At 40.3% G+C, this 14,470-nt stretch overlaps 1 protein-coding gene across 7 annotated transcripts in view; it reads left to right on the top strand.

Annotated features, from left to right (window-relative positions):
- The window catches only part of mei1 (meiotic double-stranded break formation protein 1), a 65,010-nt gene that overhangs the window by 18,129 nt on the left and 32,411 nt on the right, over window positions 1-14,470 (top strand). For 5 of the 7 annotated variants that reach the window (XM_085270487.1, XM_085270490.1, XM_085270486.1 and 2 more), the window contains 9 exons: window positions 780-958; window positions 2,566-2,680; window positions 3,362-3,588; window positions 4,663-4,766; window positions 8,720-8,854; window positions 9,300-9,414; window positions 9,913-10,004; window positions 10,309-10,456; window positions 10,863-10,974. In XM_085270487.1, coding sequence (XP_085126613.1) covers window positions 780-958; window positions 2,566-2,680; window positions 3,362-3,588; window positions 4,663-4,766; window positions 8,720-8,854; window positions 9,300-9,414; window positions 9,913-10,004; window positions 10,309-10,456; window positions 10,863-10,974 — 1,227 coding nt within the window. The remainder of the gene's footprint in view (window positions 1-779; window positions 959-2,565; window positions 2,681-3,361; window positions 3,589-4,662; window positions 4,767-8,719; window positions 8,855-9,299; window positions 9,415-9,912; window positions 10,005-10,308; window positions 10,457-10,862; window positions 10,975-14,470) is intronic. The other 2 variants (XM_085270491.1, XM_085270489.1) reach the window with 1 other exon arrangement.

The raw sequence follows: 14,470 nt of genomic DNA, 5'->3' as shown, positions 1-14,470 counted from the left end.
TCCTGCTATCTGGAGGAGCTTTGACTTATAAGGACAATAAGCTTGCAGTGTGCGCTTTGGTGATAACCAGAACTGAGATCTACATTAGGTACAGACATTTACGAAAAATAAGACAGAGTCATTATCTCCCAGAAATTTAAAGTTGGAATGTATGCCACTGTAATAACTTGGGAGAAAAATGTGTTGCACAGCAGGTTTGAAATAGAGGTTGGTTTGCAATTGCAAAGTAAACATGGCTGAACTGTTGTTATTAGTTTAATACCAGCAAGCTTACCTACGATAGCAGCAACATGATGGAAGAAGCAGGAGGTATTATTAATTTTATTTAGCATTTGGAAATGGCTACAATATATAAGTAAGATTATTGTATTTTAATAATGTTGCACTTTGGGAAGTTGCATTTTTGTATTTTTATGATTACAAATCGGTGCTGAGTCTGAAGAAATCCCTCACCGTGAGACTTTTATTATTATAGAAGGTGTTTAATATTTATAAATGATTATCTAATATAAAACTTCCCTCTGTGATATTTGAAATAGCCCAGTTTATTATCAAATTAATGGTGGCGATTTTCAGTGGTGACACTGACACTGTAGGTAATATTTGTGCACCTTTTATTCTAAATTTAAAAAGAAACCAGACAAAACATGAATGTATTTATCAGCACATGCATGTGTAGATCTCAGCCATGTTTAGGCCTTTGTATAAACTTTGCATCGTGTTTAAAACTTCTGATCTGTGTCATTAGTATCTGTAACAGCTTGTCTTTCATCTGTTAGGCCTGCTGTCACAGCTTGTGCATCTGGCTGATGCTGTGTCAGTTCTGATGAACAGCCTGAGCTGTCAGGTCATGTGCGATGAGAACGAGGACATCCTCGCCAACAACAGCCAGAGCCTCAGCCAAAACCAAGACCAACAGCCCCCTGACCACTGCCTTCTGCCTCTCATACTGAAAAAGGTCTCTGTCCAAACATCCTGCTCTCATCCCCAAGACCTGCATTCTGGCTCTGACGATAATCATAACAAGAAGTTCTAATCCTGGATTATTGTGCCTTTGAATAGGGATTCAGTGGGGTTTTACCCTGGACAAATATTTGTGGTTCATGTCTGGGAAATCATTGTGTAGTTTACATCTCGTTAGATTTTCTCAGTGATGACTCACATTACAGAACAGCTAATGACGTTGGGAGGTTTTATGGAGGGCTCTGTTCTCTAATGTGTTGCTTCTAAATGAAACTCTTAACTAAATAATCAACGCTGTGACGTCAGACCAGCACTGTTTTGGGATTGGTTGTCGGTGAAACGACTACACCCTCAGCCGTATATAATCTGCACCTAATCCATTTCTGTGTGGAATTTACAAAAGTATAAATCCCCCCTCGGTACACGAGTCAAAATGTTGTAGCTCCAGACTTTAACATATTCAAACGAAAACAAGAAGCACTCCGCCAAGGCACTTTACTTTTAGGGGAATAGTATTATATTATTTATTTATTCATTTTTTTCTTTGTTCTTTTTAAATCTACTTTATGAAGTTTTTAGTGCAGTAAGAATCAGATAAAGGTAGCATGACAGATGTTTACTTTGATTACACAAACATTATGTAGGAGTAGGTAATGGATGATAAGTACTGATTTGTAAATAAATGAACATGAATAATTTGAGCTTATTATATAAGATTGTATTACAGTATATTTCTAGCTAACTAGGCAGCTTGTTCTCTTTCTCTTGACAGTATTTAACATATTGTAGGGTCAACTTGAATGAAACGAGGGTCAAAGGTGACATGATATTTAGATACAAACTGTACACCAATATCATTGCTTGATTGGTGCCAATGCAAACAGGCAGCATAATTTTAAGCAGAGTTTTAAAGAGAAAAGAGAATTTCTGAAAGTTTGACCTTAAAGATGAGGTCAGAGGTCAAACAAACGTAATATTTAGAATACCAAAATATACTTCCCTGTATATCGACAATGGCACCAAGAAACATCAATAAATCTGTATAGCATTATTATCTCTTTGAACTTCAGATCAGTCTCTTGGCCTTGAAGGAGAGGTCAAAGGTTAAATGTGACACGATACTTTAAAACTTTAAATGGTGTTTTCTGTATGTTGATAAGGTTTTAAGGCTGTTTGTCAGTTTGCGGCCAATAAATCATTAAGTTTACCTTGAAAACCTGGGTGGATGTAAGCCAAATTTGAATGGATTGTTAACATGACCCCACTCGACACCCCTAGAAACTTTTAATAGAATTCATTCAAAACTTTTTGAGCTTTACAGACTCAGAGAATAAACATGCACACACACACACACACACACAAATGCTGCCAAGATTAACCTTCTTGGCAGAGGTAACTAACACACTAAACTGCAATGCCACACAGTGCATGGAAGATGGGAGCCAGTTGTTGCTTCAGTCTATCATGAGCCGTTAGAATCGAAGAAACATTTATAGTGTAAACACTGTAGTACTATGGAAGTCTTGCACACTGTTTGATTAACACGCATCTTTATTTAAGTCAAGGATTGGAAAAAAAAAAAACCTAAATTGTGTCTTTCAGTTGCTTCTGAGTGGCGATGAGAACTTGCAGGTGACCAGTGCAAAGTGTATTGCATCTGTTCTGGTTCATTCCCCCAGTCAGTACAGTGCTCCCTTCATCAACGCTGACGTACCTGGTAACACGCACACACAGGCACACAAACACAGTCGCTGCGATGAGTTAATGCCTTCTTTGAATTGTTCTATTAATGATTTCCTCTGTGTTCCCTTTGGATCCTTCTCTTTGTCCAGACTCCTGTTATTATGTTATCTGCCACTTTGTATTTCTTATGCTGTTTGCCTGCGATTATTATTGTCATTACTTTTGATGAGGCTTTGGCTAACATTGTCATAATTTTTGCCGTACTGTTTCACATGGCCCTGTTATATTTTTCCTAGTTACATACCTCCATATGTACTGTTACAACGATCCATCTGTATAATGTCAGCAGCCCCACCCGCCTGCTGCTCAGACCTTTTATTGTTCAAGGGCGAGCCAATCAGAAGAAAGAGGGAAGTAAAACCAACGTGTTTCAGACAGAAGATGTGCTAATGGGCTACAAAAAGACCCGATGAAATAATCTAAATAAATATTATTTTGAACTTTAAATCATGTGAAGCTTCTCTAGTAGGGTCCTAGAATAAAAATATGGAGCTGGGAATTAGCATAACAGGTCCTCTTTAATGTGCAAGAAAACATTGCCCTACTTTCAGAAGAGTGTTGTAGTAATTCTTCCCTGTCCTCTCTTTTTCTTTCAACTTTGTTTAAAAGAACAAAACAAAGTTTTAAAATTGTCTTTTTGTCACTGTTTTTAAAGAGTTTCTGTTTGACCGTCTGGCCTGTAGTAGCAACGAGGTGCTGCTGTGGTCTGCCTACAGCTGCTTGCTGCTACTAACAGAGGAGCCCCTCTTTTTCTCCCAGTGTCACTCTGTTTACGGTGAGAACACAGGCTGTAGGAGCACGACCACTGTATCTCTCTGTGTGAATGCAAAGACAAAATATGTCACTACTGCAGAGGCTCCGGTTGCGAATGGCATAAACAAGGTAAGATGGAAGTGTTTGTTTCTCAAATGTTTTGGCTTCACTTTTGTGCATCTGTCTCGACATCCATCTTTTAAATCTATGGGCGAGAGAGCTGAAACAGCAGATCAGAAACCATTCCTGAGTGAATTACGACGATGCCATCTCTGCTTTTTGTCTTCAGCCCTGGGTTTCGTTGTATATCGGTTAACGTATCTGAAAATAGCTGCTGCTGGATAATTGATGGAAAGACAGGTCCTTGACAGCTTAGATGGAATGACGCTGCACTCTGTAATTTTTCTGACAGCGACTGGAAATTTTAATAAACCCTCCAAAGTGGAAGTTTCTCGACATCTGCATCTGCTCCATCTGCTCCCAGTCGCATTAAAATTGAATTTAGACCAATAGAATTTGCTACTCTATTCTGGGTTATTTCATCTAGACAGCTGGTGCTTTTGTAATATAACAAGAATCAGGCAAAATGGCCAAATATTAGGAAAATGGTTACAGAAGCGAGCAGTAATTGCTGATTGGGGAAAAAATGTCACAATATTGCATTTCTTAGCATTGTTCAGACACATGCATGTGTATGTGTCACTCTGTGTGTGTGTGTGTTTGTATGCCTTTGATGTGAGCCATTACAATGGATTATGCATGTGAGGCCCCACAGTAATTGCAGCACTTCAGCACCACCCCAGAGAAATAGTTTGAGAAACACTTGCTATGCAGACTTAATTTACCAGTACACAGGATATCTGCTCTAACCACTCCTTGTTGCTGTTAGGTTCTTGCTCTAGGTCAGTATGAACACAGCAGCAGACTCCGTGTAGCAGTAAATTAGAAAGATGTACCGCTGTCTCTGTTTGTTTAACATGCAAGGCTGCGAGTGCTGTTGTGTGTGCATCCTTTGTGATACATTTATGAGCATGTCACTCATTTTAATATGCGAACTTGCTGTAGGCTGTAGTCTCTCAACAACTCTTAAGAACTTTGGCACCGAGCAAGGTTAGAGAGTGTTTTTTTTGTTGTTGTTTTTGTGTCTGCTCATTTGAGAGTTCGAGTATTTCTTTGAAGCAGTGAGCATGTTTGTGTTGCAAGCTAGGTATGGAGTCCTTGGTGCGCAGTCTGAAGGAGTCTTTGCAGCTGACCAACCTGGAAGTGCCAAAACAAGGGTTGCTGCTCCTTAGAGAAATACTGGAGAGGTGAGATGGATATTTATTTTCTTCAGTTACTCTATTTATTGACTAGCTCCATAGTGTAGTAGTTAACACATTTGGCCAGGAGGGCAAACAAATCTCTGGGAGGCATGCCTCAAATGGGGCATTGGCATGACAAATCTGTGGCAAATCAAATATGCAGATCCATCTGCTACGACAACCCCTGGCAAATAAGGGAGCAACTGAAGAAGAAGAAATGATAATCACTGGGATCCCAAAGTAAATAGATTAATATTTAAAATGTTATTATACAGTTTACAATATGGCTCCCTCAGAAAATACGCTGGTGATTAGCCAAATGATATTAATATACTATATTGCCAAAAGTATTCACTCATCCATCCAAATCATTGAATTCAGGTGTTCCAATCACTTTCATGTGTATAAAATCAAAATCATGATAGCCCAGTCGTGAAACTTCCTTGTTACTAAGTAATCCACAGTCAGCTGTTAGTGGTATTATAACAAGGGGGAAGCAATTGGGATTGACAGCAGCACAGCTCGGAAGTGATAGGACTTTTTTTTTTTTTTGCCTGTCCCGTTTGGCCCTTTTGCTATCAGAATTATTGTCTAAAGGCAAAGAAAGATGCCCAACGGATTTACTTTACCAAATTGACCATCCCAGCCTTGCCGTTATGGTCCATTTGATTCACCTTTTACTGTTTATTTTATTTTCATTTGCTGAATACGGGACAGACTTGACTGGTGGAAAGAAAGAAAGAAGAAAAAAAACCAAAACCAAAAAACAACAACAACAACAGAATAAGCAGAGAGAAAGAAGAAGAAAAAAAATGCATATATCGATCACCTGGATCACCTGTTGAGAAAAAAAAAGAAAACAAGCAGAAGAAAACGAGAGCAATAGAATAAACAACATCACAATGATTTATGGGAATACGACAGTAAATACCAAATACTAAACATTACCGTGCAGCACGCAAGATCGACGGCACACAGTGCGCTTCGAAGTAGTAGCCAAAAAGGGTGTAGTTTGTGTGTGTGATCACCCGTGTGTACACCTGTGAGCATGGACGCGCTTGTTTTTAAAAGGTTCCTTCATGTAATGATTTGCTAGAGGGTGTGGGGAGCCACTGCCCCCGTCCTCCAGGGCATGAAGCAGGTATGGAGGAAATCAAAACTCCAGACATCCAGAGGCCCTCAGAACATAAGAGACCAAGGAAGACCAACAGAGGGGCAGCCGCGCCACTGTCCCAGAAAGAGCTGAGGAGAGTCCCCGATGAGGGGTCACTCAGCAGCCGCGGAGCAGAAGCCGGGGGGGGGTTGCAGTGACGCGCCCGTGAGCTCCGCCAGCAGCCAGCTGTGCCTGAGTGACCGAGCCCCAGGCCGAGAGACCGGGGGCACTCCGCCCCTGAAGCGGCCCGAGCGAGCCCCAGGCTCCAGGCCCCGATAAGTGGCCGCCAAGGAGTGAGCCGGTGTGTACCCGGACGCCCATCCCCGGACACAAAGAACCACCAACGCACTGATGATAGTGATAGGACATTTAAAATCACAGAGTGGGGTCAGGTCATTTGCAGGAGACCTCCTAACTTGCCTTGGCCTTCAGATTAGCTCAAGAACAGCGCAGAGAGAGCTTCATAGAACGGCTTTCCATGGCTGAGCAGCGCAATGCTTAAGGTCAGATGCAGTGGTATAAAGCACGCACTGGACTCTAGAGCACTGGAGATGTGTTCTAAGGAGTGATGAAGTGCACTTCTCCATTTGGTAATCCGATGGACAAGACCAGGTTTGTTAGGAGAACGGTACTTATATGACTGCATTGTGCCAAGTGTAAAGTTTGGTGGAGGGGGAATTATGGTGTGGGGTTGTTTTTCAGGAGTTTGGCTCGGTGCCTTAGTACCATTAAAAGGAACTCTTAATGCTTCAACATACCAGGACATTTTGGACAGCCTCATACTCCCAACTTTGTGGGAGCAGTTTGGGGATGGCCCCTTCCTGTTCCAACATGACTGTGCACCAGTGTAAAAAGCAAGGTCTGCAAAGACATGAGCGTGTTTAGTGTGGAAGTACTTGACTGTCATGCACAGAGTTTTGATCTCAACCTGATGTAACACCTTTGTGATTAAGTAGAGCTGAGCCAGGGCTTCTCGTCCAACATCATTGTTTAATCTCACAAATGCAATTCTGAAAGAATAATCAAAAATTTCCATAAATGTTGAAAAGACTTCCTAGAAGAGTTGAAGCTGTTATAGCTGCAAATGATAGGACTGCATCACATGTTTGTGAAGGAAGACGAGCAAATACTTTTGGCAATATAGTGTTCAAATGTTTGTTAAACCACTGATTCAATACCCAATACTTATATACGTTTGTAAAATGTTCCTTGTGGCTAGATATGCGTGTATTTTGTAACGTTTTTAAAAGTTATTCCATTATTATTAAACCATCAGCACATCTGTCTGTTTGCGGTAAGTTGTGGTTGTAAAGTTTACATAGTGTATGTCATTTCACCAAAACCCCACAGCCAATTATGCTGAAGATTTTACTCCACCACACATTTGCTCGTTTACTGAACATCGCGCGCAGCTCCATCTGCTCCGACAAGGAGACGCTACCTCCTGTAAAACATGTTAAATACGGTGGACTGGAAACTTTAATTAGATGTGAATTAACTGTCTGCTGTCTCGGAGATGAAAATATATCTCAAGCCAGTAAAAACAGGAGTCTTGTTTCTGCAAGGTTGACATAATTTTAATGGAACGTTTCCCCTGTGACATGGCAGAGATACAGAGGATAAGAGATTTTATAATCTTAGGGGGAAATTTGTCCTTTACGCTGAGTAGAAGTGTAAAAGCAGGGCCGGTGCTCTTAAAGTGCTGAACAAGCTAAAGTGTGTGTGTGCACCTGTGTGTCTGTGTGTGTTGTCTGGGTGTATACTTGTATATCTGTCTTTATGAAAAACAGTTTGAGTTTGAGACCCAACATTTTAGGAGGTTGAGGAGGGTTTTTTTAGACTAGGTTTAGGTTAATGTTACGTGTAAGGCTTTGAGTAAAGAATTGAATTGTAATGGTAAAGCTATAAAAGCTATATTTTTATATAGAATCACCCGACATGACTCAGTTATTATTAAGGTCGGGGTTTGGGTTGGATCATCCACAGCGAATAAAAATCAATACAGTGCTCTAACAAGAACCATTATCACACATGCTCTGCAGGCTTGAACTTTTCAAGACAGCAACTAGCTGAGGTACAAGTCTGCTTTCAACCCTCTAGCCCCCCAATACAAAGTTAGTTTGATTACAGATTGTGCCATTGTGCACATAATGTAACTAATAGCACAGTTAGGAAGTTTAATTAGATTTGAATATAGTGCCTGCTGTCTCGGTGCATTCACTGCTAAGTGTAAGTGAGTGTGCTGCCTCCTGCACGCAGCTACCTCGCTTAAATGACGCAGGGGTGGCACGACAATTTGTGTGTTTGTGTACACTTGCATGCATGTGTTATTTAGGATGTTCTGTGTAACTAATGTTGCGGCAACAGTGAGCCAGTGCACAGCTGTGATGCTGCAGCTTGGAGATGTACTCTGGTGATCTTTCTAAGGCCGATAGGTCAGCACTATTTGTTTATTGTGTGTGCCTGCCCTTAAGGAGAGTTTGTGTGTGTGTGAGTGAGGGAGGCAGGGACTCAGCAAACAGTCACTGCTGCTATTGGCACAGCAGGACAAAGAATTATAGATAAGGTCAGGCAAAAAGAAAAAGTAGACGGTCAGCTTTTTCATGGTTTCTTATTGACTCTCATGTCAAAAATTTCCTATCAGTGAAAAATTCCCGATTTCTTTTAGCACAGTTCTCTGCAGCTTTCAGATCCACTGTGATGTGTCATTTTTAAATGTCTTCCTTTTTCATTCTTTGCTTCAACAAGCAAAACCCTATTAGGTTTCCTGGTAATGCTTTACATGTCTGTTTGTGTGCATGTGCAGACAACCTGCAAGTGTGCGTCTGTTCCCCAGTGGCGCAGGGTTTGTGGCAGTTTCAGAGGTCCTGGTTGGTGGAGTCTCCTCTTCCTGCCTGCTGGTAGCCACACAGGCAGCCAGCGTTACTTCTGCTTTGTTCAGGTATACACAAACATGTATGCTGCAAATATGTAAAAGAGTTACTTCTTGCCAAAGGGCGGTTGTGCAACTATATCCTGAGGAAACAGGCAACCTTTTAGAGTCTTTTAAAGCAAATTCTCTGTATAATTTTTTCTGACCTATTAGTGATAAAGTGACAAAACAGACAGATACATTGCCTAAGACCTTTATGCACACAGTAAACACATTAGTAGCAGACATGTACAACAACACAGCATGACACAAAAAAGTAAAAACATACTTACACACTTAATTGATCGTTTGAGCTGTTTTAACTTCTGTGTAGGTCACACATGGGTGTACATACAGAACTACTTGATATCCACACCAATGCCCTTCTGCAACGCTTGCTTGTTCTTCCCTGCACCATCCACCTACTCCACCCCCGATAATATCAAGTGTTTACTTTTGTGTTTGAATTCTTCAGACTCGACCACCAGTCCAGACCAGTCCAGTACGAGGCAATAATCAAGTTGATAGAGGCCATCACCAACAGATTTGTCAACCTAACGCTGCCCTCCCCCGCTCATCTGCGAAGCTCTGTGAGATTTTGTTTTATCTGCAAATGGAAAAATACGAGATCTGTCTCGTCTGTCAATCTGTGCCAGGTTTTACAGTGAGTGGTCACCACCACCCCACCACCCACTGTGGTTATCAGTGCTTTCAAAAGTTACACTGACACAGAGCTCTCTTTGATGCCGTTTTTTTTGTCTGTCACCGCTGTTTTTTAAAGAGTCCTGATTCCTGGCTAAAAATGAACAGTGTTGCAACAATGGTATTTAATGTGACTATCAACAAGTTTGCATGCACTTATATTCAAGCTGAAACATTAAAGTAACAACCAGAGATATACACGTGAGTGGGTGATTCTTGTATAACAGAGGGGTCTCTTTCAGTCTGTTTTTATGAAGAGGTTCCATTATTTACTAGTACTTGTAAAGGATGATGGTTTTCTGTTTGATGTGATTTCCTGACTTTTGCATCATTTCTTCTCTCTTTTCTGCACTCCCTTTTTAACATCTCGCTCTGTTAATTTTCAGGGGAGAATGAAGAGGTCAGATCCCAGCAGCCAGGCTTTGAGGTCTGAAAGATTTCTGCTCCAGGCCCTGGTCTGTTTTCAGTCTGCCTGCAGGTCAGAACGTTGTTAAGTCAGTGGCATCACTGAATAAACGCATTTACAAAGTTTTATGAGTTTCTTACAGTATGTCTGTCAGATTTTCTCATATGGATGAAAAAAGGTGAAAATGAAGAAGATGAAAATAGGACTGAATCAATAACTATCGTAGAAGTAACTGAATTACATCTTTTCTGTTAAACTGCAGATGGAAGAGCTTAATGAAATCCTTGGTATGAGTGTTTACAGATATATTTTTTGCATCTATCTCTGTGTATTTTTTTATAGGCGGGTTATTGTGTATGTTTGATATCTGTTCAAGGCTGGCTGAGGAGTGTGCATCAGACCCTGTTTTGAAGGAGAACACATTTACAGCTCCATACAAGCACAGCGGTGCTCAGGACTCTCTAGAGTCTCTGTGTCAATGCCTGCTCCGCTGCTGTGACGCTGTCTGGATACCCACTGTTATAGTGAGAGCTGAAAACCATCACACACACACGTACACCCAGATTTACATTAATCATCTTCTCATCTTAACCCTGTGTCTCTCTTTCATAGTCGTAACCAAACACTTGAGGAAATGATCAATTGCCGGCTGCTGTTTTCTGAGAAATAGGTCATGCTGATTATAATGCACCGTCTGGCGGCTCCTCTAAATGACTATATTAATAAGCACAGCCACACAGCCTCTGTCTACATTAGCTTTGCGTACACATGGACATGCGTGCCTATTGATCAGTGCCTCTGCTGTAGTGTTGGTAATTGTTTTTATGTTATATTTCGTTGGGTCTCTTCAGGCTAAAAAAATCAATCACACGGGAAAAAATTGTTTACAGTTTGTGGTTTGTTTTTGTCTGTAAATTCCTATGTGTGTAGAGGATGTGTGAGCGTGCACCCAGTGCCCCCATACTGCAGAACTTCTACTCTATCCTATCTTCCCAGTTCACCCTGCTTCCATCTCTCATGCCTGCCTTTGCAAATAAGCTCGGTGAGTTCTGAATAAACTCAAAACAGCAGTAGGTGTTTCATGATAAGAAATGATATGATAGAATGATGTACGGTATCATTCTTTTTTTGTCTGTGGTAAATCTTAGTCTTGAATAAGAATGTTTTCACAGGAGTCTATGCAGTACTTTGAAATACTAAGTGCACTCATAGCTGCTTCCATTTGAATTATAAGCAGCAACCAGCTGATGCTAATCAACTGAGCTTTATTAACTGATCAACAGCAAGTCCAAGTATCTATATAAAAGCAGAGCTTTTGCCAGTTTGCTGGTCTGGAACATTCAAGTATGAATGGCACAATCTTTCCGGCAGTGGATATCTGAGCAATTTCGCCCGAGGTCAAACTGTGCAACGCTCAAGAGCTTGCAAATGAAACCAAGAGCCACATCCCAGGCTCTACAAAAAAACCAAAATAACATCAGCACGAACACCTCACACTTAATGTGAAGCACGGTGGTGGAGGGGTGATGATTTGGGTTTGTTTTGCAGCCACAGGACCTCAGCACATTGCAGACACTGAGTCAAAAATGAACTCTTGTGTATATCAAAGTAGTCTAGTGTCAAATGTGTCAGTTTGTCTGAAACAACAGATGACTGCATGTTGTCTAGGCTGCAAGGTTGTGTGTTGCAGCATCTATAAGAATTATTCCTAAACTGTTGTTCTTGTAATGGTTTATTGTATAGATAACAAATGGTATATAGGACAGATTATTCACAAATTATAAAGATGTTAGCAGAGAAATGTAAGTTACTTTGGTATATTTAAAAAATACATTGTTATTGACACGGACACAATAAAATATTTTACTATGTATGCTACTGTAAGATCACCAAAAGACTTGTTCTAAATTATAAAGCTACTTTCCTGGATTATAAAGATTATAAAGAATGCTCCTTTAATGAAAATTTCCTAGTATAGCCAATAATATAATTTATATTAGATTTGTGGGTTTTTTTAATGTTCACAGAAAAGGGTGAATCACTTTCACTTCAGGTTTCCTGCACATTTAGATTTTAGCTTTAATACGATAATCAGTTGATTTATGAACACTTCGATCCTGGCCAAAGTGAATTTACAGACGTTAACAGATAATGTAAACAAAACATTTTGACAATAAAACAAACGATTTTTGATTGACACACAAGTGAACAGGAACTGCAATAGTTTACCACAAAGTTCAGTGGAGCAGTTCATGTGAATGTCTTCACCTTGCTGTGTATATAAAAGCTTCCACATCTGAAAAGGGAGACCAGTGCGAATATTGGATATGCCTGCATTCTTTCTAATCACCAGCAGGAGGTGACTGCTCTAGTTGGAAAGTGTTTTTAATACATAGTGGTGTTCATTTTGTGCGGATAATGGTCAGCATTAGAGTCAAAAAGTACGACGAAGAAGATTTAGCCTTTGCTTACCACATCATTTCCAAAAAATCACCGTCAGCTTGATGCTTCAAAAATGGCTGGCGTTACAGAGGCTACTGCCATCTTTTACATACAGTTTATGGCTTTACAGTGCAATGGGAAAGCACACTTAATTTTCACACCATGGCAGCACTAACTACACCACAATGTAAATACCACATTTGTTTGTCTGGAGGCTGATAGAACTCATTTACAGTGTAGTGAGATTCATGATATCAGTAGCTGAAAGGGCTTGTAGAGCCCTCACAGCTCATGTTTCTAAATTAGCCGCTCCTTTGAGTCTTGTTATCGTTGGCTCTGCAGATATCACGGGTGGTATTGCTAGAAACATACAGCCAGCCCACATCACCACGAGTCTCGAGGTCTCCGTGTGTCTGATCTTCACAGGAATACAAAATACAAACTAAATATATTTCCAAACAAGCCTGTTCGTTTAATCCAACTTGGCCAATTAAACGCTTTGCTTAAATGTTGTTTAAAGTCTTAAATTGTTTTACTAAATGAAATAAACAGAAGCAGTTTCATCACAAAGCTTTATTCCCAGCTAATCATATAAAAAGAAATTAAGCTCATTTTATTTCATCACCACCAACATATTGTGTTCACCGCCGAGCCACTGAACCTTTGATATGGTTAGATAACGTTTACAAAATGAAAATCGGGCTTTTGCACTGTTTGATGCCAGAAACAGTAATATCAACATTTTATTCTACATTTATCAAAAGTGAGGCTAAATGCCTTAATTAAATTTGATATCGCTGTAGTGGGAAAACTATGCAGGCTCTTAAAAATTGGCTGTCAGCACGATGAGACTCAGTAATTGACAGAGAACTTGTTGCCTCTGGCGTCCAGACAAGCCGATGTGGTGACATTATAAACAAACCTAAGCTCGGTATTTGTCCTGGAAGCGCTTATCAAAGCAGAGCAGTTTCCTGCAGATGTGGCATAGGTCCACATGGACAAAGAAGAAAGCAATTTAGTTCCCTTATGGGATTAAAACATCTCTCTAATAAGTCTGAGGTGCTTTCTCTCACTGAAGCACTGCAACGGTCAAGATATTAAATACAGCTTTACAGTATAGCCTTTTTTTCCTTTACTGAAGGCAAATTTGTCATAAGTCTTCAGTGATTCATTAAATTAAATTTAAAAGTTATTTTGTGTTGCTTGGAAACTAATTTAAGATAAAAAAAAATGCAAAGGTTTGGGCATCATGAACTGATGGCACCTGTGTTTTACCAGCACTTTTTCATCCCGGTGTTTCATAAAATGCATTTTTTTAGAGCCAGCTTGTGTCTAAACATGAGGTCTCCGTGGCTCGCTAGTGTGAGACCTGCAGCATCTGTGTTAGAAAGCTGAATGTGTTTTTCACTTTGTTTTGCTTTTTTAACTCACTGATTCCCTTCATTTTTACTCACTGTCACTAGTTACATTTAGGCACTGAAAACTACTGAGGCAGGGCTGAGAGAAAATTGTGTGCGAGTGGGGAAAAAATGTCGCTTTAAAACAGTAATCCTGCATGTTGGAAAATGACAAGTTATAACCTGTCAGTCACACATTACACCTAAAAGAAACCTTTTTTTGTCAGGACTCCCTGCAGTCCTGTGAAAAACCACCCTGTGATTCAGAAGCTTGTAGAACCACATTTTGCAGCAATATCTTGAAGAAATGTTTTTCTGTGACGTTATCAGTGTCTCGCATCAGTGTGGTTCACTCTTCTTTAGACCATTGCTTCATTTGTTTATGCGCAGCTCCCTTCCAACCGCAGGATTTCACTCTGATTGAGGTCTGGATTTGACATTCTGCTGCAGACTCTGCTGTGCGTGGGATCATTGTCCTGTTGTGTGACTCACTTTTGGCCAAACTTTAGATGTCAGCCCGACAGACAGAGAACTTCAGATTTTGAATCTAGACTAATTTGGTATACAGAGAAGCTGATGGTCGACTCAATGGTCCCATGATTACAAACAAACCCAAATGATCACCCTTAAACTGTGCTTGATAGTGTTGGTATGAGGTGTTGTCATTGTAGCTGAAGTCTTGTTCTTTGTTCAGATCAA

The sequence above is a fragment of the Mchenga conophoros genome, linkage group LG4, assembly GCF_057382185.1.
Source record: "Mchenga conophoros isolate Kocher_MC1m ecotype Shallow Benthic linkage group LG4, M_conophoros_male_GT1.1, whole genome shotgun sequence".
NCBI classification, from domain to species: domain Eukaryota; kingdom Metazoa; phylum Chordata; class Actinopteri; order Cichliformes; family Cichlidae; genus Mchenga; species Mchenga conophoros.
Note: the sequence above shows the minus strand (reverse complement) of the source record. Positions and strands in the feature narration are given on the sequence as shown.